The sequence below is a fragment of the Parasteatoda tepidariorum genome, chromosome 4, assembly GCF_043381705.1.
Source record: "Parasteatoda tepidariorum isolate YZ-2023 chromosome 4, CAS_Ptep_4.0, whole genome shotgun sequence".
Lineage (NCBI taxonomy): Eukaryota > Metazoa > Arthropoda > Arachnida > Araneae > Theridiidae > Parasteatoda > Parasteatoda tepidariorum.
The window spans coordinates 38,969,770-38,995,546 of record NC_092207.1 but is presented as its reverse complement, the minus strand read 5'-3'; the positions used below and the strand labels follow the sequence as shown (position 1 = coordinate 38,995,546).

The 25,777-nt window shown below is 27.6% G+C and overlaps 1 protein-coding gene across 3 annotated transcripts; it reads right to left on the bottom strand.

The window, feature by feature from the left end:
• Positions 1-4,042: 4,042 nt before the first annotated feature.
• LOC107456533 (ethanolamine-phosphate phospho-lyase) lies at positions 4,043-23,350 on the bottom strand. Of its 3 annotated transcripts, XM_016074415.3 has the most exons (12): positions 23,042-23,245; positions 18,729-19,044; positions 17,610-17,728; positions 14,689-14,848; positions 13,404-13,478; positions 11,911-12,001; positions 11,572-11,780; positions 10,516-10,616; positions 9,978-10,102; positions 8,019-8,173; positions 7,821-7,910; positions 4,043-5,575 (listed from the first exon to the last, which is right to left on the bottom strand). In XM_016074415.3, the coding sequence occupies exons 3-12, from the start codon at positions 17,662-17,664 to the stop codon at positions 5,344-5,346; spliced, it is 1,293 nt and encodes a 430-aa protein (XP_015929901.1). In that variant the 5' UTR covers positions 17,665-17,728; positions 18,729-19,044; positions 23,042-23,245; the 3' UTR covers positions 4,043-5,343. The 3 variants fall into 3 exon arrangements, with proteins under 3 accessions (XP_015929901.1, XP_015929900.1, XP_042895194.1); XM_016074414.3 differs by lacking the exon at positions 18,729-19,044 and having other exon boundaries at positions 23,042-23,350; XM_043039260.2 differs by lacking the exon at positions 23,042-23,245 and having other exon boundaries at positions 18,729-20,453.
• Positions 23,351-25,777: the final 2,427 nt, after the last annotated feature.

Genomic DNA, 25,777 nt, shown 5'->3' with positions numbered 1-25,777 from the left:
TTAGAAACACGCAATTTCCAGCGTACATACATGGAAATAACATTAAGATGGACACTTAGCAAATTTTTTAATATTTTTTTGAATTGACAGTTTTTTTAAAAAAACCTGTTTCATATTAAAATATGTGTGTCATCTTCTCTGAAAATACCCATACATGTCTAAAAAATCTTTAAAGAATATTTTTAAGACAGTTTTATTTAGTCTGAATCCTGCGATTTCAAGTACAATGGTACCAAAATAACCCTAAAATGGACAATTTGTTAATATTCAAAATTTTTTTGATTTGCGATATTTTTTTGAAACCAATTTCATATTAAAATTTTTTGTCATATTCTCTGAAAATATCAATATGTGTCTAAAAATATTTCAAGAATATTTTTAAAATAGTTTTATTTAGTCTGAAACACGCAATTTTCATCTTATACATCGATATTTTCATCTTATATTTGTTTAAAAATCTTTAAAGAATATATTTAAAATCATTTTAGTTTGTCCGAAACACGTTACTTCCAGTCGGGTATACATCAAAATACCCCTGAAATGGACAATTTGCTAATTTTTTTGAATTGCGAGTATGATAAAACCAGTTTTTAAAAACTCCTGACATTCAAAAATTTTTAAAGAATCCACGTCCATTAAAATGTTACTTCGATATATACACTAATAATTGCGTGTTCCGGACTAAATAAAACTATTTTAACAATATTACTCGCCTCCGTGACTTTGGTTCACAGGTGCCCACTGGGTAACGCGAAATGAGTAGCAAGTCTGGCATCGTCTAAGGCGAAACGAATAAAGTTCAGTGCGAAACGAAACGAATAAAGTTCAGGAAAAGAAAATTAACAATATTCCTTAAGTATTTTTAGACATACATCGGTATTTTCAGAGAATATGACGCACATATTTTAATATGAAACTTGTTTTATAAGAATATCGCATTAAAAAAAAATCTAAAAAATTCATAAACTGTCCATTTTATTGTTGTTTTGATATATGCCCTTGAAATTGCGTCTTTAGTTTTAAATAAAACAATTTTAAAAATATTTTTCCAAGTGTTTTTAGACATTTTCGGAGAAAATGACGCACGTATTTTAAAAATCAGTTTATAATGAAACTCGAGATTTAAAAAATTAACAAATTATTCATTTCAGCGTTAATTTGATATTATATACACTACTCGAAATAGCGTGTTTCGGACTAAATAAAACTATTTTAAATATATTCTGTAAAGATTTTTAACATATATGAGTATTTTTAGAGAATCTGACGCATATATTTTAATATGAAACTGGTTTTAAAAAAATCCTTCGAGTCAAAAATATTTTAAAAATTCTGAAATTATCCATTGTAATGTTACTTCGATATATAGGCTGAAAATTATGTGTTTCATACTAAATGGAGCTTTTTAAAAAAATATTCTTAAAGTATTTCTAGGCACACATGGGTATTTTCGAAAAATATCCCTGAATATGAAATTAGTTTTAAAAGAAATAAATTAAAAAATTTAGCAAACTATCCATTATGTTGCTTTGATATATGCATTTGGCATTGCGTCTTTCGCACTAAATAAAATTATTTTAATAATGTTTTTCAAGTTTTTTTAAACATATATCGGTATTTTCAGAGAATATGAAACCATTTTTACAAAATTCCGCTATTCAAAAAAATTAGAAAAACTAACAAATTGTCCATTTCAGTGTTACTTTGATACTTACCCTTGAAATTGCGGGTTTCGGACTAAATAAATGTCATTTAACGATTTTTAGGAATATATAGATATTTTCGGAGATAAGGAAACACATACATAATATGAAACCAGTTTTTAAAATATCCTGACATTCCAAAATATTTAAAAAATTCATGTCCATTGTAATGTTTCTTCGATACATACACAGAATTGCGTACTACGAACTAAATAAAACTATTTCAACAATATTCCTTAAGTATTTTTAAACATATATGGAAATTTATACAGAATATGAAGCATATATTTTAGTATAAAACCAGTTTTAAAAGAATCCCGCTATACAAAAAAATTTAAATTTTCAGAAATTGTCCATTTCCGTAACATTTTCTTAAATATCATATAAATTGCTTGTTTCGGACAAAATAAAGCAATTTTTAAAATAATCTTATTTTTAGACATATATGGGTATTTTAGAAGAATATAACGCTCTTTTTTTTAATATGAAACTATTTTTTAAAAATTCCAGTTCAAAAACTTTAAAAATTTCACTAAGTGTCCATTGTAATGTTACTTCGATATATACACTTGAAGTTGCTTGTTCCGTAATAATTAAAATTATTCTAAAAAAATATTTTAAAATTATTGTTAGACACATATGAGCATTTTCGGAGAATATGACTCGCATATTTCAATAAGAGACCATTTTTAAAAGAATTCCGGTATTCAAAATCCTGTAAATAATGCACAAATGCCCATTTTAATGTTACTTCAACACGTTGAATGCCACGCTAATTTTACATGTCTTGCCCGTCTGGTCAAACGGTAAATAACTACAAACTAAATTTGCAAATATTAGACAGATTTTGCTAGTTTTTAAAAGGTTTTGCATGACATATCTGAAAAAGTGGTGAATTATACAAGACTACTAATTGTTTAGAAATAGTGGTGGATAAAAATCAACTAAATTGAATTTATTAAACCGAGAATCACAATTAATAAACTACCACTTGAAAATATTTATTCGCTGTCCGGAGCAAGGTGGCATCTCTGTAGTTAGTGTATGAATAAAACTATTTTTCTGTGTTCTATACTGCATTAATTTCTTCAAACCATTTTAGTAACGATAATAATAAAAAATAATTAATNAGAATGAGATGGGCCGGGCATGTAGTGAGAATGAGCCCAGAACGAACAGCATTGAGAGTCTCTAATGCAACCCCCTCCAATAAAAGGCCAAGAGGAAGGCCCAAAAAGAGATGGAAGGACTGTGTAGATGAGGATTTTGCCATCCTAAAAGTAAAGAACTGGAAAACAATTGCTGGGAGAAGGACAGAATGGGAAAAGCTTCTGAGGAAGGCCCAGGCTCACAAAGGGCTGTCGTGCCAATGCTGATGATGACTACTTGTTTAGAAATAGTGGTGGATAAAAATCAACTAAATTGAATTTATTAAACCAAGAATCACAATTAATAAACTACCATTTGAAAATATTTATTCGCTGTCCGGAGCAAGGTGGCATCTCTGTAGTTAGTATATGAATAAAACTATTTTTCTGTGTTCTATACTGCATTAATTTCTTCAAACCATTTTAGTAACGATAATATAAAAAGAAATTGAAAATTTACTCGAATTATGTGTTTTGAATAATCTTGGCTTCGCCGGTCACCGGTGACCCCCATGGCATTCAACGAGTTAATATATACATTTACTATAATATGAATAATTTCTCAAATTGTGTCTTAATAAGCATATTTGAATTGCAAGTTCCAGTATATATATATATACTGGAACTTGCGTGTTTTCTACTAAATACTATCTATTCTAAGCAATGCGCCGCATAGACGTTTGTGTTACAATATATTTAGAGTAGCGAGACAAAGTCTATTTTCTATATTTTACATTTAAATTTCGAATTAAGTATGCTGTTGACAAGGTAATTTAAATGTTTTATTAAGATTTTAATTCTAATATTAATTTTCTTACTTCTTTAACCGCATGTTTACCATCTTTTCACCATTTATGTTTATTTCTATGTAACTTGAACTATCTGGTCTATTTTTTCTAGATTTTCAGTATTCATTGTTACCATAGTGAACACATTTAGCCAAATGACCTCGAAATACACCAGATACAGTATCCTGAAAATACAGGAGGTAAAGAACCTGCAGCGCTCCCTAGTGTAGAATACACCATCTATAGTCAAGTATGCTTTTGAATCGAATCAAGTATGCTTTTTGAACGAAGAATGTATCAAGAGAGAATCCACTATATAAGTATTTGATGTTATAAAAATTTATGCATTAATTAAAAATGCAGAGAAAAAGTTTAGAGTTGCTCACAAGAATCAATTGAAACATAAAGACAAAAATATTTATTTAACAAAATGAAAACTGTACAAAACATACATATTTGTTCATCTTCATGTTACATAACTACAATGAATTGATATGAATATTTACATGATGAATAACGTATTATTTCAAATATTCGTTGTTGTTATATTGAAATTAATATTGCATCACATAAAAGTTATGTGTGATATTGGCGAGGATTAACTAATTCGTTGCTCATTCTTACTAATAAAGATATTTATAGAAAAATATTGATTTCCTCCTTAATCTATGTAACTAAATAAATACTACATCATAAGGGCTATTTTTAAAAGAATACAATATGAATAATTTCTCAAATTGTGTCTTAATAAGCATATTTGAATTTTCAAAAGAGAAAATTAGATTTTCTTTGTGCGCTAACAGCTAAATAACATTTAATATATGTAATCCTTAATAAAAATCATATTCGATATGCTCAGCATTCTAACTTATTTTTAAGAAAGATATCACTATTAAGCTCTTATTAAAACAAAATGCGTCATAACATCATTAGAAATATATTTGAACTACATGTTATTCGAGTGTTAGCAAAGTTGAAAATCTAGCAGCATATAATGTTATGCTATCATGATTAGTTTCTTACAGGGTGTTTAAAGATATCACTTTAAGCTTGTTTCAAAAATGAAATTAAAAATATAAACATTAGGGGTCTTAAAAATATTATTTAAGCGTAAAATGTGCGAGGACAAACATCAAAACCAATTTCTTTGCCTGATGGAACTTCGAGGTTCCTATAATAATCACATTTTAATTATTTTCGATTTCCTAAGCAAGCAAACAGGTTTTTGTGTTTTTAGTACTGCCCATTCTCAGAGTCGACTTTTTAAACTTCTATTAAGTTATTTTCTCTTTTTATTATCAACTTCTGACCACTAATGTGTGTACTCTTTTTGTCTAGATAACAAGAACTCTAAAAATGTACATTAATTGCGGTGAATACGTAGCACCCGGTATAAATTTAAAATATTTAAAGAAAAAAGTTTGAAGATAGCTGCTTGAAAAATAATGATTATAAAAATATAAGTTTCCCTCTAAGAAACTTCAAACTAATATTGAAAATATAAATTTTTCCCATTATCGTTTTAAAAGGAAGCCTCAATTGAAAAAAAAACTTTTAACATTTATCTTTAAAAATAATAGTATTCAACTTATTTTTAACAATTTAAAAAAAAATTTACTTATTCAAAGTGTTAATAGAAATAAATTGTTTTAACAGTTCTGGATTGAAAACTATATACAGATTCATGATCAGAATTCAGATGGCTCAGCTAGAAGACGCAGAAGCCATGTCGTCATCCGAGCTAGATGAAGTGTCAGATGAAGGTTCAGATGTTGACTCGTAACTATCAGTTTTTTCTTCGACTTCAGTAAGAACTTCATCCAATTTATCTACTAACGTCTTGACATTTTCTTCGTTAAAAACCATAGGTGGTTTGAATTTCAGGACATTACTATATTTGCCTTCAGCGCTGAGAAGTATTCGCTCCTGTTTCATTCTAGAAGTTGAAATATTTAAAATTTGAATTAAGAACTCAATATGGAGAACAAAGCAATGGTTACTAAAAACTAAAATGAAAATTATGAATAAATTTTTAAAAATGCATAAAACTAGCTGTAGTTTCTATATTTCATCCTTTACTTACATTGGCATTTTTGCAGAGTGATAAAAAATGAAGAAAACTTGTAAACCATGTGATTATAAATCCCGATGATTAATTTTAAAATTGCATGAATATATAAATATGAATCACATGCATGATTTTAAATTAAAAGAATATGAATCACATGCATGATTTTAAATTAAGAGAATATGAATCCCGAAATGAGGCTTTTAAATCACGTGAATATGAAACTCTATATCGAATTTAAAAAATGCGAAAATACAAATCATGATGCGTAATTTTTAGATTACGTAAAAACGAATCACGATGCATAATTTTTAAATAGCGCGAATACGAATCCCACTGTCTAATTTTTAAAGCACGTATAAATAGGAAAATCGATGTTTGATATTACAACCGCAAAAACGAATCACGACATTGTATTTTTAGCTCGCGTGAATACGAATCGCTACATAGGGTTTTAAGAGTGCGTAGTTACAAATCGCGATATTGGATTTTTAAATCTCGTAAATAAGAATCGCAATATACGACATTTGAATCGCCTGATTAAGAATCGCAACGTTCAACTTTTAAATCAGGTAAATACGAAAATCAATGCTTGAGGGAGGAATGAGGACTTCAATACTTTCACTTCGCGGAAAATTTAATTCCTCATAAAATATTTTAACTTGTNTCGCCTGATTAAGAATCGCAAACGTTCAACTTTTAAATCAGGTAAATACGAAAATCAATGCTTGAGGGAGGAATGAGGACTTCAATACTTTCACTTCGCGGAAAATTTAATTCCTCATAAAATATTTTAACTTGTGCAAAAAAAAATTTCAGCGAAAATTAGCGGAAAAAATGGAAAGATCTGAAAAAAAAAAGCGGAAATCCGCGGAAGAATCACATCCCTGAATAAAAGAAATGCACAAATTTGTTTTCTTGTTTCATCTTTCCCGCTTAGAATGAGCTATTAGAAAGAAGAAAAAAAAAACTTGGACAAAAAAATAAATAAATAAAACTATTTAACTGGAGGAGAAGGACATTCGCACCTTGATACATATTTTAAACTGAAAATTAGTAATGCTTTAAATCTTAGCGAGTGGTATTCAATAACGATAATGTGATTAGATATTCATATTTGCACATTTTGCCTCACTATGAGGTAAGCCCTGGATCGAATCCCGGCTTTGGAGGAACGATACGAATTCCACACAGACCACAGTGCCGACATAAAACATACTCAATGATAGACAGATCATGGGTTAGAGTCCCCTTGCTGGCAGATGAATCGAGGGTGGTTTACCTCTCCATGTAACGCGATTATCAAAAAAGTCCTCTACAAAAGCAATTGTTTCCTAATATTTAATCCAGGTGTTCCCCTTGTCTTTCAGATTGTGTTCAAAATTACAAAACTACAGAGTTGAACATTGATAGTCGTAAACTCGAAATAGAATCGGCTGTCTAACGACGTTTATAAAATATGTGCATTTGAACAGTGGTGGCTTAGGGGATAGAGCACTCGCCGCCTAATGAGGTCCTGTTCGATTTCTATCGATGGCTTTTCGATAGGAATCCTGATCCCGGTTACAGTGTTTAGGTAAAACATACTCCGTGATAGAGGGTTAGAATCCTTTTATCATCAGGCTAACCGTTGGAGATTTTCGTTAGTTGCATCAAAAAGTCCTCCACGAAGGTTAGTTTGTCCTTACGCGTAATTAAAAAGTTCAATTGTCTAAAGGGTTGAGTTCAAAATTACACTCTAAATTGGGTCGACTGTTTAACGCCAGATATAAAATAAAATAGGTACATTTAGGATTTATCGATTTCGTTGGTGCAGGGGATAAAGCCGCCAATAAAAAAAAACAGTAAATTCAACTTTTATTTTAATTCTTTTGTTTCGCATTTAAATAAATAAAATAGCTGAATTTAATTGCGCCGGCAGAATGAATAAAAGCTGTGAAATTTTGCTGAAAACAGAAAAAAAAAAGGCAGATTTTATTACATGCAGGAGAAATGAAGGTTCATCAGTTCAAAGAACGATTTTTCTCAAGTAGGCGTGATTAATACTAAGTTACGTTGAGGAGGAAGAACAGAGGCATTTAATTTAGAAAATTGCTTTTAGAAATTACTGTACCTTGCAATTGTATAAGCTGCTTCTTCTGTTGCTGGAGCTTTCGTAATGCGGTCTTTTACTAAATCTATTCCAACAAACAAACCAGCTCCCCTAAAAAATAAATTGAAAAAAAATTAATCCGTTATTAGATAAAAACACACAAAAAAACATTCAAATTTCCTTTTATATTTAAAAAAAAATTAGCGAAATTTTATTTACCTAATATCGCCAATAATTGAATGCCGTTTCTTAAGTTCGTGAAGGTCATCTAAAAGTTTATTTCCAGTTTTTTCAGCTTTTGAAAGCAAATCTTCATCCTCGATTATATCCAAAACTGAGTTAGCTATTGCCATGGACACCGGGTTTCCACCATACTGTGAAAGAGAGAAAAACTTTTAAAACTGTTATGATACGTACAGAAAAAAAATTGGCAAAATAGTGAGTTTTTTGATTTATATAAGCTTTAACTAATATAGTTTCTAAAATTTCAAAATTCTGTTAATGGTTTATAGAAATTTGTTTGCCAATGATATGACTCATAGTCACCTTATAAACTGTTAAACATTATGAAAAAACCTTAACCATTTCGTGTTAGTTCGTGTTCAGTCATATAAAAAGTTTATTGCATTTTATAAATTTATGTCATTAGTTCATTATGGTATTTATTTATTCAAGTCATTAATTTGTTCTATTGTTTTACAATTTCATATTATTAGAATACAGAGTTTCGTGCAACTAGAGTTGCATAAACGTAGATTGTTTAATAACTATTTACTGATTCTTGACAGTTATGATTTCACAGAATTGTATCCCTGCAAGTAATGTCATCGATGCGTGACGTCCCTTATACAGGGTGCGTAACCATTAACCAAATTATTAAAAAAAATAAGCACTTTTTAAGCATTCAAAAAATATTTTTAAGCACTTAAAAAAAATATAATTAGGCAGGGGAGGAAAGTTTTTGACAATCAACGGTTTTATCTTCTTTTAACCGTCATGTCAAAAAAAACAAACCTTTTGGCATTGTTTTTGACAATTGTCAAAAATCATGACATTTGGAATCATGTAATACGAATGGCGTTTTCATACGCCACTGACTGACTATACGCCAAAATAGATTTGGGTTGAATTAATCATAAAAACGTTAAATAGAATAATGTGAACTGTGACCTTTTGCGTAATTCGAAGCGAAAATCAACATAGTAAAGGAAAAATCTCATTTTGAAAAAGGGAAAATTAAGCACTTTTTAAAAATACCCAATGAAAAAAGCACCTCTATAGGGTTTTAAAAAACAAAAAGAAGCATCTTTTAGCACTTTTTAAAAACGCTACGCACCCTGCTTACAGTTATCAAATTAAATCTGATTTAAATCACATGGTTCGACATAATAGCTTCACTTCTAGAGTTGCAAGAACCAAATTGCGCGCAATATACATGAAGAAATTTCTCACATTTACTCAATTGTGATGGATGAGCAATTTTACGAAACATTCAATATGAAACAATATAAATTACTCACTCATCACAATTCAAAATATTCATGTTGAAGTTAACATTTATGAATCAGGGGTCTGTTTAGAAGAAATTTGGGTCCGTTAACGGACCCTTCACAAAATATCTTTTCATAAAAACGGACCCTTTACAAAATATTTTAACTTAAAAACGGACCCTTCACAAAATGATTTTTCTTTTAATCGGACCCTTCACAAATTTGTTTATCTTCATTATTATTTTGTTAATCGAATAAACCCTTTCCAGGGCAGAAAACAAGAAAGATGGATGTAAACGAATTAAGTTTTGTCTTCGGCAGACGATTCTTCCATTATTCGTCCGAAATTAATATTCTGCGTTCAGCAGTATAGGCTAAATACCAAATATTTGTATGTTGCATCTCTAATTTAGAAGCAGCAATTGTTGTTTATTTTTTAAAATTTAATTTTTTTAATTATAATTTTACAGTGTTGAGCATAATCTTGTATGTCTTTACAATTTAAAAACTCCTTGAAAAAGTTTTTTTTTTTTGCAATAACGGACCCTATTTGCACAAATTCATAAAAGCGGACCCTGGTTGAAAGAATGTGAGTAATTTTTTCACAATTTCACGAAAAACGGACCTTTCACAAAATGTCTGGACAGACCCCTGTGAATGTTAAGTACAAATATTTTTTTCAACTTACAGTGTTAAAATAAGATACTCCGAGATCTTTAAAGCTTCGAGCGATTTCTTTCGTAGTTATAACTGCAGAAACAGGATGCCCGTTACCCATGGGTTTGCCAATAGTAACTATATCCGGGCAAACATCTGAAAATAAAAGTTTAAAAAGGTTATGCATGTTTCAAAATATTTTATTTTAAATAATAAAATCATCCATAGCTATGAGACTGGAAAAGATAAAGCTAGCAACTTTTGTGTTTGATACATAAATGCAAATACTTAACTTGCCAAACTTGCAATCGGTTTAGATTGAATTGTTATACGTAAAAAGCTAAAAAAGATTGTGTGCATTTAATTTGAAAATATTATGCTAATTTCTGCGTCATAAATTATAGTTAATATAGTTATAATACACAAATAAAAAAAACTTGTTTCTTCCTATTTTTTATTTGTTAAAGTTAGAGAAATCTATCAAAATACCTATGAATAGGTAAAGAATACCTCTCTTTAAGTTTTAACTCTTAATGTATATTTTTTTAAAAAAAGTTACAATTGCTTACCCTCTCCTTGTAATTCAAAGGCCCACATATGTTTTCCAACTCTGCCAAATCCAGTTTGAACTTCATCGGCAACACATATACCACCAGCTTGTCGAACATAGCTGCATTAAAAAAAAAAAAAAATTGTAGCATAAAGTTATGATATATTTCTTAAACTTAAGCGAAATAAATCTTATATAAAGTCGTTAGATATTGTTCCAAGGATATTTAACAAGAGTTAAAAATTAAAACAAGTGTCATCGACTGAATGTATTAATGACAAAATGTTAATAAATTGAGGGATCATTAAAACAAATACTTTTGTAAATAGTTAAAAAATGAAAATATTTTTTTTTACATATTAGAATAGTTTGCATCTTTTCAATTTGTATCTTAGTATGACAAGATTTGCCATTTGCCGATTTGTTTTTCTGCTAAATCAGCCCAGCAGAACAATATTTCGTTGACTTGATGAAGATTTATGCATGGAACTTAAAATGAAAAACATTACACTTAAAGCTACTTTTATCCTCGTGGTTGAATTGCCTTTACTAAGAAGCAATCTTCATGATTTTAGGGATTTTACCCAAAATATGTTTAAGTTACGATTGTGAGATACAAAAGCGTACGTTCTCTGAATAAACATAACTTATTCAAATCAGTAACATACTGAGAAAAAAAGAAACTAGTAAATTTATATCATTTCTAGATTACTTTGATCATCACGTTTTTTTTTTTATTATAACATCTCTACTACTACTTATGAAAAGTTTTCTAGTATGTGTCTTGAAACTATTAATATTGGCATGGATATTTTATTTTTTCCTAAATCAGGCGGAAAAAAAGAACGAAATTATCAGTTTGTTTCCTTATGTTAGGAAACTTATAACTCGTTACAATTAATAAAACTAGCTTATAAAAAAATAATTTCATGAAAATATTCTTAATAATACTTTGCATATTATTCATTTATTTTATTATGAATTACAACTTATTGGAGTTATACTATATTATAAATTAAACTTATTGAAATTTTAGATATTTTCATTACTAATATTCATCACTGAAGAAACTCACTTGTATACTTTTGAAAGATAACCCTTTGGTAGTACAACTTGACCCCCACAACTGACCATTGACTCAGCGTAGAATGCTGCAATTTGCCGACCTTTGGAATGTGCTTTGTTGATAACATTTTGCACATTTTCAGCATACTTTTCGCCAATGACGTCACTGTCGTATTCGTCAGATGTGTATTCTCCACGATAACTACATGGTAAAGCAGCCTAAGAAACAAAAAAAATAAATATAAGATAAAGCATTTTTGTAATTTTATCTATCAAGTATTTCCGATAACCAAATGAGATTAATTGCTTACGAATATGGTTATCAATCAAGGCGAAAGTTTCAACTTACCACATGCACATAATCCTTTTTACCGCCAGTAATTTTTTCAAATTTCATCGGACTCATATCCGTAGATGTCGATAGATTTCCATGATATGCACTGTAAGAAACACAAATTTTTAAAACCTTCCGTCAAAATGTCCTCAAAACATAAAAATACATCCACAATTATCAACTTTAACTTCCTTTACGGTAAAGCTTTCCCAGATGTAAAATAAAATTTTAAAACATTAGCATTTTTACAAATCATTAAAATCCTGACAGCATGCATATTTATACAAGATGATGTATGAGTGAAAAAAAAAGCTATATTTTGAAACGCTTACAAAGTAGGTACAGTTAAAACTTGTAGGCGAAATTACAGGACACATTGAGATTTTTTTTTTCTGTATGCCCATTCTAATTATTGTTCATTTTTCGGAAATGTCGAATTATAGTGTTTTCGAGAACAAATCTCAAGCATACATAGTACACAACACCTCCTAAAGAAGAACATAATTGACGAATAACACAACTGACAAACGCTTGTTTTAGATATGGAAACCATCTGCTGTTGTCAGAACTATTTATTAAAGAAGAGAGTTGTAAGGCTTTCTTTTCTAGGTGTTGCTCTAAATCGTCGTAGTCCATTCTAAGCTGTCGGCGGTTTTATAAGACTTTACTATTCGTCTATTTACTATGTTTGGCACCATAGCCATTGGTGGCAAACATAGTGAACAAGCCATACAAAATTCGAATAACTGCAGAAAGGTTTAAAGTTTACAAAAAGTTTTGAACTCAGTAGTTCTTTTTTTTTTTTTAAATTTTCTTTTTTCTTTTATACAACTCAAACACTTTCTAAATGCATTAATGTTTCCATTGTTTACATCTCAGAGTGATAAAAATCATTTTAAATAAGAATTAAACAAAATCAAATATTTAAACTGTCCTTTATGCTACTAGTGGGAAAACCTTTCAGCAAAGAGTTATAAAATTTGCGCAAAGATCATGTTTTATTCATTCCCCTGATCTAAACAAAAATACGAAAAATTAGCTTAAAAAGTGATTTTTCAAAAAAAAACTATTTTTTTGCATTTAATTTTGTTTCTACTTAAAAGAAATAAAAAGGAATGTCAAAAGCAATGTATCAAAATGAAATATTTAATTAAAAAATATAAATTTATCTCCATTGAACAAAATATTAAATAAATAAAACGTTTAAAAAAATAAAGAATTCAAATAAATAATCCGCAGATAAAAAATTTAATTTTAAAATTTAAACTATAGACTTGCAAAATAGAAATAAAAAAAAACATTTCATATTTTATTTTATTCTAAAAGTTGAGAAAAATATATAAAAATTGTAAGAATAAATGAAAAATGAACAAAAATTATTGTATTTTCAATTTTTTAAGTGAAATTGAGCATTTGGATAAAGAGTCCTCGAATCTGCGATTTTTGTTGGCAGAATTGGAATTATGTAATAGAATCATTTCATCCTTTACAAGTCATATAATACTCACCCGTCTAAAACAATGACGTCTTCGTGACCAGTATGGGCTCTGGCTAATCTTAAAGCTAAGTCATTCGCTTCTGACCTGCAAAAATAAAAATAAAACTTAATTATTGAGAAATTGAGCAGAGTGTTTTAAAATATTTTTGTTGTGTTAATATGCCCACAATTAGAATACATTTTTAAAAAAATGTGTGTTAATTATTATATAACCTAATGAATCCGGTAAATCTTACTTTAATAATTGATTATTCTACTATCTAGAAAAATAGTAAACAAGTTGCAAATGTTTCAGAAAAATTGCGATTTGAATATCATTTCCTACATATCAAATCAACTAATTTCTCCAGTGGTCCTATTTTTGACAAAAAATAGTTTGAATTTTTATTAAGTCTGCGACGAATGTGAGCTTCCTTTAAACATAACTTTAAATTTCTTCTTAGAAATTAAATATATAGTTACAAAAATTTTTTTTTTTTGGTCAGGATTTTATTGATTGTTTGTAAATACAACTTTTCTCCAACTTACACCCTTCATTGTGATTCCATCTTGTACACATTGATTTCTCGGAATCTTTCCACATTTTTAATGTTGATGACTATTCCAATATTTCTAATTTTTTGTTTCATTTTAGATCTTTATAACAGCCAATTTTTACCTTATCTTTGCTCTTTTTCATCTCTGATTTAGTCTCGTTCGTCACTTCCTTCAATGGTCAATTTGTCTCGCAATTATCTCGTGTTGTAATTAAGATTGATTAATTGACTGACAGCTATAAAATAGCTGTATGCGTTGTTGCTTCTTTTCGTCGTCTATTAATTCAGCCTAAATGCGATAATTTTTTCTTTATACAACATATGGATTCAAGAAAAGAAATGTCAAATACTAATCAACTGATAAACTTCATTAGCTGCAAAACTTCAGGAGACTTTAATACATCGTGTTTTGGAGTGTTCTAAATAGGCGTTATTATATTGACAAGTAGATCTTGCTACTTCAGTTCTTTGGGATTATTCTTACCATAAAATGCTCATAATCTATGAGAGATACGTATCAAGTCATGTTTTGACCATAGATATGTAAAAACAGAATTACAATAGTAACGTTTTGAATAAATAGCAATGAAAATAAACCTCAGCCTGAGTTGCTTCATTTAATTCTTCCAGCTATACAAAAAACCCAAAAATCTGAAGTAGAACTCAAAAAATTACAGAGTTTAGAAAATAGTATTTAGTAGTTTATTTCTGTAGTTTAGTTTATTTAGCAGCTTAAATAGTATGAATAAGACTAAATACCCAGAATTGACGAAATAGCAAACATTCAATTTCGGTGGAAATGTAGCTAATAGTTTTTGAGCATAGATGACTATGTTGTCGTGTAAGTAACGGCTGTTGGTGCATAGAAGACTCATCTGCTCTGCACAAGCCCTTGTCACACGAGGATTACTATGTCCAACTAAAAAAGAAATGTATACGTAAAAATCAAAACTATTATAAAACAAAAATAAATTTTTACTAACTTATATTGCAATAACAATTTACAATACAAAAATATCTTAAAGCATTACATTATTGTCTTTAAAAAAAACAACAATTGAAGCTTAAAAGTGGTGAAACTTATGCAAATATCTTAAAATATCACATTGTCTTAAAAAAAATTAAAGCTTAAAAGTGGTCAAACGTTTTGCACCTGGGCATGTCTTCTATAAAAAATTTCCCCGAATACACAACTTGATTATTAAATAAGAGGAAGACTTTCCATCGGTAAAAATAAAAAAGGATGTTTTTAGACGTCAAATGTTCAGTCAATAATCATTGAAAACTAATTAGTCCAAAAAAAGGGGCTATTTTTGTGCAAAGATTTATGAAAAAGGAATAAGCACAAATGTTACAATTCCATGAACAAGGCCTAATCCATGTAACCAAAGACTGTCTACGAACTTAATTTTTCACAAAAACGATTATTTAAATGGTGGCCTATCGGAATAGTTTTCAAATTTCTATTTCTTTGTTGGATAAAATATGGAGGTTAAAAATTTTTACGAATATGTATAAATTATGCGAAATAGTTAATTTATTGTAAGGTAGTTTTGATTACTTGTAGGGAAAAGCTTTATTTTGATCATGTAAGTTTAATTAATCTCACGGAAATTTCTACAAAAAAAAATTTAGAAAATTTGTGCAAACCCTTTAATAAAATAATTTCGCTCATATTTTTAAGGCTGTTGTTAGACTAGTTTTAATGAAAAGTTTGCTTCATTTTTTTTTTATATGAAACTATAGATAAGAAAGACTAAGAGAAAATGTTTGATTGTTACATCATTTACTAAACTTTGCTATCTCAAAAATATAATTGTGGAATAATTTTCAGTGCAAAAACTGTCTTGATAGCCATACTTTGTTCAAAAAAGTAAATATGTTTAAAATTTTAATGTGCCATTTTTCTAATCATTTGCTTTAAAATTGCTTCCTTTTTTTTCTTTCAATATTATAAATATAAAAAAAAATAATGAAGCACGTCTAGATAATGAGCTCGGAGCCATTCAGAGATAGCGGAATCTTCCCAAGTCTCTTTCACTTCATGCAAAGCAATAATGAATCTCAAACTTTCCTAAGTTTCCGTAAGATTTTCTTTTTTTTGGAATATATTTATGAAATGTAATTATTTTTTCAATTTACGGAGTGCTTTTTTTTTTAATAGTTGAAAGAAATCCAGTGCTTTACGTAATTATTAATCATATTAAAAATAAAAAACTTTTAGTAAACTTTTATATATATAAAAATAGCAAACTTTTTCCCCACATAGATTCTTACGTAATATTGGAACACCACATAAACTAGCAAATTTTTCTACACTAATAATTGAAGTTATAGATAATTAAAAACTTAATTTCACCAGGGAAAAAAGGTGTATCCTGTTTTAAAGTTTCTTGACAACATCTTTTAAATTTTATTTATTTACGATTTCACAGTGTAATTTAACAAATTTTCTTCAGTTTGTATGAAATTTCCCAGAAAAGAAACAAAAATCATGTGACAAAAATAAATCTTTGCGAAAAGTTATTATTTGGCCACAAATGTAAACACAACAAAGCTTGCAAGGCGATGACGCAACACGCTTTTCCGTTCAATGAAAATGACTGTTTACCTGTTCGCCAAATGTCTCTGCATTTGGCTCAGTTTCAAACTTAACACATGCGGATGAGATCTAGCCAAGACCGCGAACACATTGCGCAATGCTGCGTTTCTCACCCGCAGTTCACGAAATCGATATATTCAGGAGAAAAGTTCCAGTTTCAGATATGAAGTTTAAAGGAATGCAATTGAACAATTGACTTATAAGAACTTTTTAAATTGTCTTGTTTTTCTTTGTTGTTGGCGAACGGGATTTAGAATTAAGGTCAAGCTTTCTATTTTTAGCAAAAGTCATCAACCCTTTGCTAGAGACGAAAGAGTTGGTAGAATTAATTACGAGAGAAAAACATTGCGACTTGGTTTTTAAATACTTATAAATAGCTTGGGGCTTCTTAAAGTTTGATTTTAACTTCAATTCTGAGAATAAATTTCAGTTAAGTAATTTTGTCGATTTAATTTTAAATATTAAATTTTGTATCTAAATTTAATAAAAACATTTATAAAAAGAATAATTTTCTACTGTGTTTTCTTTTTTATTGAAGTAAATAAAATTAATATTTTTTTGACATAAAAACGAAGGGTTTCGTTAGAATATATGAAGTTGAAGTAATGGGTGAGGGCTAAAGTTCGTGCCCGCTGAGACTTTTAGAAAATCAAAAAATACAACTAAAAGTTAAGATTAAATGTAAATTTTATTTATAATTCAATAAATTTTATTTTATGATACAAAATTACCATTATTTGTCAATAATTAATTCTAATATTAAAAATTTTTAACGAGTAAAAATTATTCAAAAGGGGGAAAATAACATTTTCTGATAAAATGAAAATGAATCAATCAAGCTATTAAAATACAATTCTTAGTAAAAAAAATTGCAGAGAGTCTCATAAAAATAAATAGTCATATTTTCAATAAAAAAAAATAGTTCTTCAAAAAGTAATGTTAATATAAAAGACCTTGTTACTAAAATTCCTTGTACTTGTTAAAAAAGTGAATTGCTTTAAAAATAAAAAAATTATTTTCTTTTAAAACTAACAGTTATTTCTCGTAAAAAAAGAATAAAAGCTGCGTCTGATCTTACCATGAGCAACATTATTGATACAATCAAGATAACGTCTGCCGCATTCATCGAACATGTACTGCCCTTCACCCCGTACAATTTTTAGAGGATCCTGTTCGAAAAAAAGAGTGCAAGACTCCCTAAAAAAATACAAAAAAACATTAGGAAATTTTAACAGCTTACCTACGCATAAAATACTAGTCAATAAATTTCAAAAGGTGTCAAACGCACAGTTTAAAAAAAAATTCCATTGTTTAAACTCATGGAGTAACCATTTAATTATAAAAAAAAATCGAATAAATTTTTCTATTATTTAATGTAATTTACTATAAATTTTATAGATTGAAATTTCCTTGTATTTATATTATTATATGAATATGAATACAGTGAATATAGTTTGACACCTTCATTGCAATATTTTAAAATAAAAGATCAAATAACAGTATATAAACAACGATTTTCTCGTATTGACACTACTAAAATGTTATTAAATATTTATAAGGAAGGTTGGGTCTCAAAATCCACGCAGATCGTGCATAATTGAAAAAATGTTAAGTTTTTCCAAAAAAGAAAAGATAAGTAGACTTCAGTAGAGGAAACAAATACTGAATATTCATACCTATACTTAAGAAGTATGAATTGTAATAAATTCTAAAAATAACAGATTGAAAGAAGATTAGATGAGTTATAAGATGAATGTTAATAATCACAAACAATTTTAATAATCACAAGTTAAATATGACAAACCAGAATCTTTGAAACAGTAAAAAATTTGCGACGAAGGAATGAGACAGCATATCGATAAAAAAAAATGGCAATCTAATCAAAATGCACGATGAGTTGAAACAAAAATACAAGAACTATGTTATGACTTAGATATTCAATGAAATGTAAGTAACTTCAACCGCAATACCAAATAAAAATATGAACATGGTCCTCAACCGCTGCTCAATGGAATGCGTTAGTGGGTTAAGGAAGCTTTCGCTAAAAGTGAAATAGATTCGGAAAGGAAAAATAGCTTCAAGAAAACAGAAATTCAAAACAATTTTGCCAGCTATGAGAGAAAAAAATATTAATAGACATTTTTAAAAAGAATTTAAGGTGAGTCACAATAAAAGAAGATAGAACAGAAAATATTACCTCCCCCTCAAAGTTTTTTTTTAAAGTTGAAGGGTGACGTCTATGGGAAAATAATTTAAGAGGGGAAGGAAGAAGTCTATGTGTTGCTGTAAATAACTATCAAAAGTTCATGTCTGTAAATCTGTCTTCACTGCATAGCATCATTAAAACAGCTATGCAACATAGCCATCATCTCCAACTCTGGAGATGAAAGCTATTCTTTTTTTTTTCCAAACTGTTCAGGTCGTGTCGAAGATTCTTCGATTGTTCTGGAAAGAATTGAGGTGAGGGTGTCTTCAGGGTCAGCTCACAACTTCTTTTAAGTCTAGAAAAAGGACTGAAAAAAGTTTTTTGGCATTAGTAATGTTTCACAAGGGATCAGCCATCCATTCGGTGGCTAAAAAAGCTAGGACAATAAACATAACTAGCACACACATGATTACAAGCATGCAGCAAGTTGTGACATGTTTGTTCGTAAGACTAAAATTATAAAAAAAATAAAAATAAATTTTCATCAACAAATGTACAACAAACAATGACGAAATGACACTATATAGTCACCCTATGATAGTTTTTGTAAATACTCGTTAGTATAAGAAGCCGATTTCTAATTTCAGGAGGTTTTAAGTCGAAATTCGGAAGCGTGGGGTGGTGTTAATGTGGCTTAAATCAAGATTTTGTCGATAATTTTTTAATTTAATTTTTTTGCGATGATATTTAATTTTAATTTAAAAAAAATTAACATGCTTAAAAAATTGAAATTCTGAAAGATTAGAATGAAACATACGAAACACGTAAAAGGCTCTTTATATTCCGTAATCACCACCCTTAATGTACATTTCAGAAATGAAGTAAAATGACACATTGGAATGTCAAATATTTTAAAATCTTTATGTAAGCCCCTACGAATTATGAATAAAAAAGATTTAATTATTAAAGCCAGCATGCTTGATCCAAGAGCTCCCTTGCCCTCTGGATTAGGTTCAAAATTATAAGGCATGAAAAATTATAATTATTGAGTTGAACATCAATAACTGTAAAAACAGATGTAACCAAACAAAACTCTTTCAAGCATTCAATTTTCGGCTTATTATTATTTAGAACTTCTATTTAACTTATCATTTCATCGTATAAAGATAGTTATTTAAATGTAGCTTTACTGTATGACGCCATTCTTTGCAGGAAAAGAAAGCAGCCAAGAGAAAACAGCCCGTTTTTAATAGAGAAATTCCATAAATATACCATTTTCGAAGGAAAGAGGATCACGTTTTGAAATAAATTGTTGATTCGTGCAATTATGCCATTTATTTCATACAAAGGAAGAAAAATTTCTTAATATAGCAAATATTCTGAAAGTAATAAAAAAAGAAATGAAATTTTTGAATTTGAATGTTCGATTTCATAATTTAAGTAAGAGAAAATACTAAAATATTAAAATTAATATTTCGCTTTTGAAAAGGTCATCGCAACATTCATGCCGCGTAATAATTCTGCCAGACAGCTGAAAACGTCGTTTGAATTTTAATTATTGAAGGCTATTCGGTACGATTCATTTGAAGGTGACCTTGATTTTGACAAAATCGAAAAGTTACATTAAAAAGAAGTGTCAGCGGTTTTGTTGTGATGCAGTTTTGTTGTGAAAATTTTACTGATGACTTGATAGTAAACATTAAAAATGCAGAAAAAGTTTATTGTTATGGTTCAATGAAATATACTAAATTCTAAAAATTTTACTGCGCAATTGCATAGAAAGTAAAAACAATAAGATAGTAAATTATAATTTATGTGTCATAAAACTGCAGCAAACTTCACAGAGTTAAACTCCTTTATTTAATTTGTACAAAGGACGGATGAAGAGAATATTGTCAAATAAAGTTACGCACAAAAATAAATTTTTAAGCAAATAAACAAGAATGATAAATTAATTAATTTACGAATTAGATTCTAAAAATAAAGATTCTTTGTAATTAGCTATTAATTTCGTCAATTAAATCTGCCTTCAATAACAAGTAAACAATACTTAAAAAGCGGAAGTGAAGCAGGTTTAATCTAAGTATAATGTAACCTTTAATGAGCGGATATTTTAAGTAATTTTTTTTATTTATCTTAATAGAAATTATTGAATTTTTGAATTAAATAAAATATTCAAAGTAACGCAACAGCTAATACTTCTCTCCTAATTTTTAGTATTAATAACACCCTCAAATCAAACAAATGATTGCGGTTATTTATTAAAAAAATGTTTTTTATTAACGCAAATAAAAAATAATTGCATCTTTTTATTTCTTTAAAAAGTAAATGTTTTGCAACAAAGCAAATAAAAATGATAGAACCTTTTTTTTTTATTATTATTAAGGTCAATGTTTTATACCAAAGTGAATAAAAATAAATGCAATTTTCTTATTAAAAGGTGAATGTTTTGTATTCTCCATCAATAATGATAAAAATTTTCTCCTAGAACACTACATAACAAAGAGAAAAAGGAGATTTTTCTCTTTTCTCACTTCCAAGGACAAGGTTAAAAAGTGAAGTAACGAAGTATGAGCTAAGTATATTGCATAACATATAGCTCTAAAATTTGTTCTCTAATCGAAATCTTATTTGGTGCATTAAAAAACTAAGCAATTTTATATTTATAGCTCGCTTAGATAAAAGGAAACAATAAAAAATATTACTGAATTTCAAAGATATTGGTTTAAAATTAAAAAATATTCTCCAAAACATATTTAAAGATGTCTAATCTTCAGAAAATTTAAAATGATATGCTTGACGCAGTTTTTAGTTTCAACAATTTGGCAAAATATATAAATTAAATTTAATAAAAATGCTTAAAAAAATAGATATGAATTAGCTGATGGATTTTGATAATTTCGTCAGAAGTATTAGAGAAAATGTATGCAAATGAATATAAAATTTTACTTACATCTTTTAACTATTTATACGGCATTTAACAACTAAATTTTTTGACAATATCTTAATAAACTATAAAAAATATACAACATTTCTAACTTTAATTTTATATTATTGCCCATTATTCATATAATTGCCATTAATATAGAATTTAAAAAATAAAATATCATCAACAATTAAAAATTCTCTGAATACAAATAAATATGTGAATATACTATCATTAAAAAATGAACTTAAATTTTGGTTTAATTTAAATAACTATTCCTTGAAAGAAAAGCAATTAAATTGACCTGTTAAGATATTAATAATCTTTCATTGATAACATTTCTAATTGAGTTCAATAAAATTTCAGTTTCCCTTAAGTATTTATATCATCGTTGACATTTTAACTCGAATCTAAATAGTTTGAAATAAGATTTTATAATGTATCAATCAAAGCTATTAATTAGTTTTTTTTAAATATTTTTTTATCTTTGATAAATCATGTTAAGTCATGTCACAGCTTACTGATTTATAACTACAGGTATAAATTTCTAATTTAAGCTTTAAAACTAGTTATTTTTTTCGTTATTTTAGGCATCTTGAATTTAACAATTTATTCTAATAATAAATTTAATACAATATGAAATAATTGAAAAAATTTCTATACTTCAATTTTATTTTACACATATTTTTTTAGTTTTTAAAATATTAATCGAGCTGAGAAGCCCAGATGCAAAAACTGCTTACATAGTTTTGATAAAGTTTGAGAAAATATGATTGACTATAATACAAAACGTGTTAACTAAGATCTTCTTAAAATTGAAATATGAAGACATTGAAAATTGAAACTATAATATGTTAACTTTGAAACTCAGAAAGAAATGTGTACAATGATTTAATTAATTTTTTTCCATCCTAAGTACACTTATGAAACTTGCCTTGTTATTTCATAAATAGTCAGCGATATTTTTATTTTGAAAAATATATTCATATTTATAAATTCAGTGTTAAGGGAAACAAAATGTTTCTGCAGTTGTCAATTTTGTTGATCAAATTTTTCTTTAGTTAATAGATAATTTCGAATTTAGATCATATTAAGCTTCTATAAAATAACCTAATGCACTAGTAAGAAATTAAAAATTTTAACTTTCAAATATTCAAAAACTTTTTAGTAAAAAACAAAAAAGTCCTGCACACAATGCATGTCACAACTTATATTTAAGACTCATGCATATAATTTCATGCAAAACTCTACACTTTCAAATAACAAATTCTAAATACATTTTCATAAACACAAATGCAAAATAAAACATTCAAAATCCATTCAATAGAACATTCAAAATTCATATAGTTTTGTTAAAAACTTAAGGCAATTAACATATATCAATTAGAAAAATAGAATAAACTTTATTAAATTATAAATAAAAGAAATAAATATTTACCCGACATAAGTTTTACGAAGACGGAGAGTTTCCTCTCGGGGCATTTTTTCCAAAGGACCAACTGACATTTTCCCGTTTTTTAGACGAGAACGATACTTGAAAATGAATAAATTAAGAGTAAAGAAAACTATTTCTACAAGTTCTGTAACTGCCGTATATTTATACTGCAAGCGCGGAAAGAGGAACGTAGGGTTGCAGAGATAAACTTGGCGATCAAAAGAAGGGTTGAAAGGGCAATAAAATCAGCCAAAGCGGAATTCATTCGAAATCTCTGAGAACAATAAACAGCTCGAACTCCATTGACTCTCAAGAGTAACTCGAACTTTTTGATTTATTTGTTCTAATTTTCTTAAGTTCTAGGTGCGGTTGAAAGTTCACAGTTATTCTTTTCTAATTGCGACATAAATTCCGAAAAGATCATTTACCGGTATTAGTTTGCGAGTTTCCGAAAACAATCGCTCCAAGCTTCTTCGAGTAATAATGCCTGAGAATTTAAGGAAACTTAGTGTAATTTTTATCTTCTTGCTTTATTATTTGATAATTTGAGCAATTGAAAAGCGATTGAAATAGTTATCAAAATTTAGGAAATTAACTGTGAACAAAATAAAAATTTCTAAAAGAAGAAAAAACTGATTTTAAAAAATACTTTCTTTATTTAATTTTTTAAAAATTTAAATTTAATTAATTTAATATTTGTTAATTATTTTTAAAAGAAATAATCATAAGGATTCAAATGCTATAATTTGTAATAATTAAGTGAAATATAAAGCAATTGTAATTTCATTTTAAATGCAAGCAAACATACAAGTTTTAAAACACACGTACTCAGCATTAATGTATTTGAAAGAAATTTGAACTCTCATTAAAATGAAAGTTGTTTTTATAACACTTTAAAATTTTATTTAGAGCAATTAAGGTTTTCAATTTTTCTTATCAAAATAATTATAAAAAGCTTTTTAATTTTTATAACGATTCACAAATTATAATTATAATTTAGTTTCAATTAACATCGCAAAATGCAAAAATAACTCATTTTCATTACTGAATCGAATGTATAGTGTAATTTGTAATGTAAGGTTCAATTCTAAATATGAAACATTTAGGTATATTTTACAGGAATATGGAATTCTTTTTAAAAAGGTAAATATATTCAGTAACAAACAATAATTTATTTTCATAACACACTTGTACCATTGCATTACATTAATAAAGCTATCAACATAATTATTATTTTTTATTCTTGCGCAGAAATTTTTTAAATAAAAATATGTCATACTTTTTAAAATAATAGTTATTTTCAATACAAATTCATGAATTATTTTTCTAATGTAACTGTGTAATTGCATCGCATCAAATGTATTATGCAATGGTATTATCTTTGCAGATAATTTGTCTGTATCTTATTAATGTATTTAAGAAATTATTTAATAAGTTTATGGAACATTTTTCAAAACTGTGGCTACTTTTAGTAAAAATTCACATATTATTAATTTATTTTGATTACTGATTACTATTAATTTACATTACTATTGACATTACATTACATTGCATTGAATATTGCAATTTATTGCTTAATATTGGAATTCAATATTTTATTTATTTTAAAGCAACTGTAGACGAATTTCAAAATACGAGACTCTCCTTAAAATAAATAATTACTCATAAATAGGTGGTCGCTGATGTGAATAATGTTTCTTGCTTTTTCTAGTTCATCAGAAGTTTTCATGCAGGAATTGGGAAAATGTTTAAAGATGATGTTTATTTTCAGTAATAATTCGCAATTCAATTTTGTTCTTCATTTATATTACTGTATTGAATGTACAATTTAATACAATTATCATTTCAATTGTTTTTTTAAAACTAATTTAAGACATATGTCGGCATGATTTGAAATACAATGATCTCTTTAAAATAACGACTGTTTTTATTAACAATCCAATCATATTTTCTTAAAAAAATTTTCAACCTTTATTTATTGATTTTAATATTATTAATAAATTTTTCCTTATGATGCCAAAGGTAATCCTCAATTTTAAATACGTAAAGAAAAAAAATGGAAAAAATATTTTAAAAAAATTGGAAAAATATTTTACTTTAAGAGTAACTGCTTATAACTGCTTATACACTCATCTTCAATTATACGAATTTTAATTTTTATGTTAAATTTTCTATAATAAATCAATTCTGTTCTCCTACTATAGCCAAAAAAAATCCCTAATCTAATTTTTTTGTGTCAAAAATATGTCTTATGGTATATGAACTAGCTAATTACTCAAAATGCATAAAAAACTGATAAAATTTTTTTTTGAATACTAAAAGTTTTTTTTTAAAGATATTGGCTTGTAAAATAATTTTAACACTCATCTTCACTTATATATGTTCTAATTTGCGTATGTTGAATTTTGTATAATAAATTGATTGTTTTCCAATAATAAAATTAATCTATGTGTCAAAAAATCCCTAATCTATCCGTAAAAAATATGTCAAGTAGTTTGTCCTCTAGAGATCCAGCGTCCAATATTATTGGGCAACATCTGATACAATTTTATCCTTTAAAAATTAATATTTTAAATTTTTTCTGTTTACAAAGCGATTGTCTATGGAAAAATAGCATTGAATAGTTGAATTTTGTATAATAAAACTTTTTTTAATTAACTTAGTATAATAATAAACTTTGTATAATAAAACTCATACCAACTTCGTTGGTTGGAGTTTTTAATTACTATGAAAAATTAT